Genomic DNA, 3,490 nt, shown 5'->3' with positions numbered 1-3,490 from the left:
TGGAATATTAGTTGCGGTGGTGGAATATTAGTGGTGGTTGTAGTTAGTAAGTGGTGGTGGTGGTGGTGGAGTGGTGGTGGTGGTGGCGGCAACGGTGTTGGTGGTAGTGGTGGTAGTGGCTGTGAAGTAATCGAGAAAGAAATTTACTAATAGATAAGATTTGTAAATGAAAGATAATTATAAGTGAGGGTATTAATGTAATCTATTTTTTAATGGATAAGGTTTTTAAATGATAAGGGTATATTTATTGTTGTATATGGGTATATTTGTTGGATACCAAAATTAGAAGTATTTAATTAAGGTACCCGCCAATTCTGATTTCGAGGCGCGTACACCATTTTATGGTGGTACAAACATCGCCCCCTCTTAATCCTCAATTTGTCGATGGGTTAAAAAAAATGAAATTCCCTTTATGCCAGAAGACAAACAACGCCGGAAAGCTTCGAAAGCCCCTAAGCATGTGTTGTTGATTACTGCAAAATTGAGTCCATTTTTATCTGGCAATTCCGTGCGTTTGGGACTAATATGTGCATGGACCTAATTGCCATGGACCCTTCTCTTTTAGACACGTGCTCATGTTGGTACTACATAACCACTTCAGTAGGATCCCATTTCCATAGAAGAGAAATATTACTTTCTTGTATCATTTATTTCAAAATCAAATAACGGAAAGATCCTCCCACTCTTCCGCACATGGAAACGTATGCTCAACATGTGGTAAGAGTTATCCAGCGCGTGATCCTTCTTATGGATGAACCCATTTAGCCTTATACTTGCACGAGTGTGAACAACTTCCAAGCCTAGGTGTCAATTTCCAACGTCTTTTTGAAGTGAGAAAAACTCTACGCCCTGTCCACGTCAAATGAGTTTGATATCAAGTAGAATTTTCACCAAATATACTTATCCTGCATCATGATATATGAGATGATGTCCATATCTTTTTGAATCTCTGATGTCTATCTTTCGCAACCTTAACTTTGGCTTTTCTTTGACATCTCCTGGATGACAGAGAATCACGCCGTAACGATGATTGCTTCCGATTATAAATGTAGCTATTAAACTTTGCGGTCATTTTTTGTTTGTGTCGTAGTGTATCCATGTTGTTAGAGAAAATATTTCCCAGGATGCATCCGTCGGAAAGTATCTTTTTTAGATGTAAACGAATTTCAGCTTTGATATTCTGGAATCTCCATTAGATGTTCTGAATGCAATTAACTTTTCTTACGTCTCTTGGCATTGCTCTATATAAACCGCATATTATCTTGGTATCTTCCCATTCCAGCATCTGAGTTCGTTGCCAAGTCCTCTGTTTTTAGAGTAAGCTTTTAGATCTTTCCTTGCAGTGTATAATTTTCTTTCTTCATTAGCGATCATGATTTACTAACTCCAACTATTTTTCCAGATACAAGTGCTGTTGTGTTCTCGAAACATCAAGGTATACTGATTCTTCCCAGCAATCTCTAACTGAATGCACATTTTCATTCCAACAATGGAGTTTAAATGATATCCACTAACTTTCGTTTTATGTCTTCGCATGTATATGTAGTATGACGAAAACAAGGATGACATGTGGGGGAAATCCATGCTCAATATTGTTTTCAATGGCGCCAGCCGGTCATGCAAAAGATATCCCTATCTTGATAAGTGATGACGATGACATGGAGCACGATTCTCCTTGATACTCTCCAGTTACTCCCTCCAATTACCACTTTGATGCAGATCAAATGACTCAGCAACCCACGACAGCTACGTCTTCGAACCACCCTACCATTGTTGATCCTTTGAATGGTGTTGTTAAGGCTAATGGTTCAGTCACGACAACTCAGTCGAATGACCATTGTAATGCAAACCCTCATATTAATGCAGCTGAGGAAAAATACCCTTTTAACGCTGACATATTCATACTGATTCCGATCAAGAGAAACGGCAATCCCATGACTCATGAGGATTCTGCTATTTTAGATCCCTCTGTAGCTCGTGGGTTGATCGACACTTCTATGTTACCTGTCGACAGGGGCTTGTTTGACTGGATCGATGATACTTGTGTCGTGCTGGACAAAGCGAAGCAGTGTAGCTTTGAGGTGAACGAACACTTTGTTACAGCTACAACTAAATAAGCATGCATACTGTTCATTCCATGTTTAACATTTTCCTTTGAATTTCAGATGCAAGCTCTCCTTCGCCGATCAGAGATTTTGCACATGCAAGAGGTAACCGAAAAGGATGCTACAATCGCAGGGCTTCGTGCAACAATAGCCGAAAAGGATGCTAGAATCACAGAACTTCGCGATACACTAGTCGACAGAAACTTGGAGTTGTATCAGAAAGAACAATGGTTGTTCAAGGAATATACCAGGAACGAGAAGTTGGAGATGGAAAGTAAAGATGCTGCCGGTCTCGAAGAGGAACTTAGGATCACCAAGGAGAAGCTCAAAGAAGCTGTTGAGTTTGCGTACAACTACGATCCTGAGGATGACGACTACGAGCCAGAGGAGATAAGCTCTAAACAAGAATGATCCTGAGCTTCTTTATTTTTCCCTTTTCTGCCAGTATTCCCTTTTCTTTCCATAGAGATGTTATTCGTTTTATTCTTAGCTTGCATTCTTTGTAGAGTAGACGCTTGTTGGAACTTGATGGCCGCATCGTGACTACTTGTCGCCGTGCTTCTTTTTTAATAGAATTTTCAATAAAAAGATGTCTTATTTTACCTGCTTCTTCATTTTATTGAATGAATATCTACATTCACAACTCATGATACTTAGATGTCTAAATTAAACTAGACAACAACCACGGAACATACTGAACATAGGTTTCTCCTATACTGGAGTGGGCACTTTGATTGTCCATTGTTCTTGTCTAGGTTTTGGCACTTCGATCTCTTGTTGCAACTGCAAAGTCCTGGACACCTTGGTTATCAGTTGTACTTCCAAAAGCTCGGGCGTTTCGATTGCCAACAACTCCGCTAATTGGTAAGTACGTTTTTTGTCATAGACATTTGCTGCAGAAATAGCTCCATGGAGCAATGTAGGAATTCCATGGTTTGGGCTCCATCTTGCCACTCATGTTCCTTAACCAGTAGGCACCACCGCTAGCAAGCTTTTCCACTAGGTAAGGTCCTTCCCAATTTTCTCCTAATTTTCCACTACTTGCATCCAATGAATTTGGCCGGGTTCTTCTCATGACTTATTCTCCGGGAAGGAATGATCGCTCGCGTACTTTCTTGTTATACTGCTGTTTCATTGACTGTTGATATATTGCTAGCCTTCTTGAAGATTCATCTTTTACTTCGTCAAGGAGCTCCCTGTCTTTGGATAGAATCCCCGAGTTCAAACCCGAACGCTCCGCCAGAGATTTTATAGTTGGTACTAATAGCTCCACGGGAAGTACAACTTATGTCCCGTATGCTAGAGTAAATGGAGAAAATCCAGTTGACCGTCTTGGCGTCGTTCTGTATGCCCACATAACTCCAGGTAAAAATTATGTCCATCGT

General features: G+C 40.3%; 1 protein-coding gene across 1 annotated transcript; it reads left to right on the top strand.

Annotated features, from left to right (window-relative positions):
• Positions 1 to 976: 976 nt before the first annotated feature.
• LOC113343948 lies at positions 977 to 2,635 on the top strand. Its single transcript, XM_026588033.1, has 4 exons — positions 977 to 1,317; positions 1,403 to 1,435; positions 1,547 to 2,081; positions 2,166 to 2,635. The coding sequence occupies exons 3-4, from the start codon at positions 1,725 to 1,727 to the stop codon at positions 2,514 to 2,516; spliced, it is 708 nt and encodes a 235-aa protein (XP_026443818.1). The 5' UTR covers positions 977 to 1,317; positions 1,403 to 1,435; positions 1,547 to 1,724; the 3' UTR covers positions 2,517 to 2,635.
• The last annotated feature ends 855 nt before the right edge of the window (positions 2,636 to 3,490 follow it).

The sequence above is a fragment of the Papaver somniferum genome, unplaced genomic scaffold (genome assembly GCF_003573695.1).
Source record: "Papaver somniferum cultivar HN1 unplaced genomic scaffold, ASM357369v1 unplaced-scaffold_70, whole genome shotgun sequence".
Classification (NCBI taxonomy): Eukaryota; Viridiplantae; Streptophyta; class Magnoliopsida; order Ranunculales; family Papaveraceae; genus Papaver; species Papaver somniferum.
This window is presented reverse-complemented; position numbering and strand designations above follow the sequence as displayed.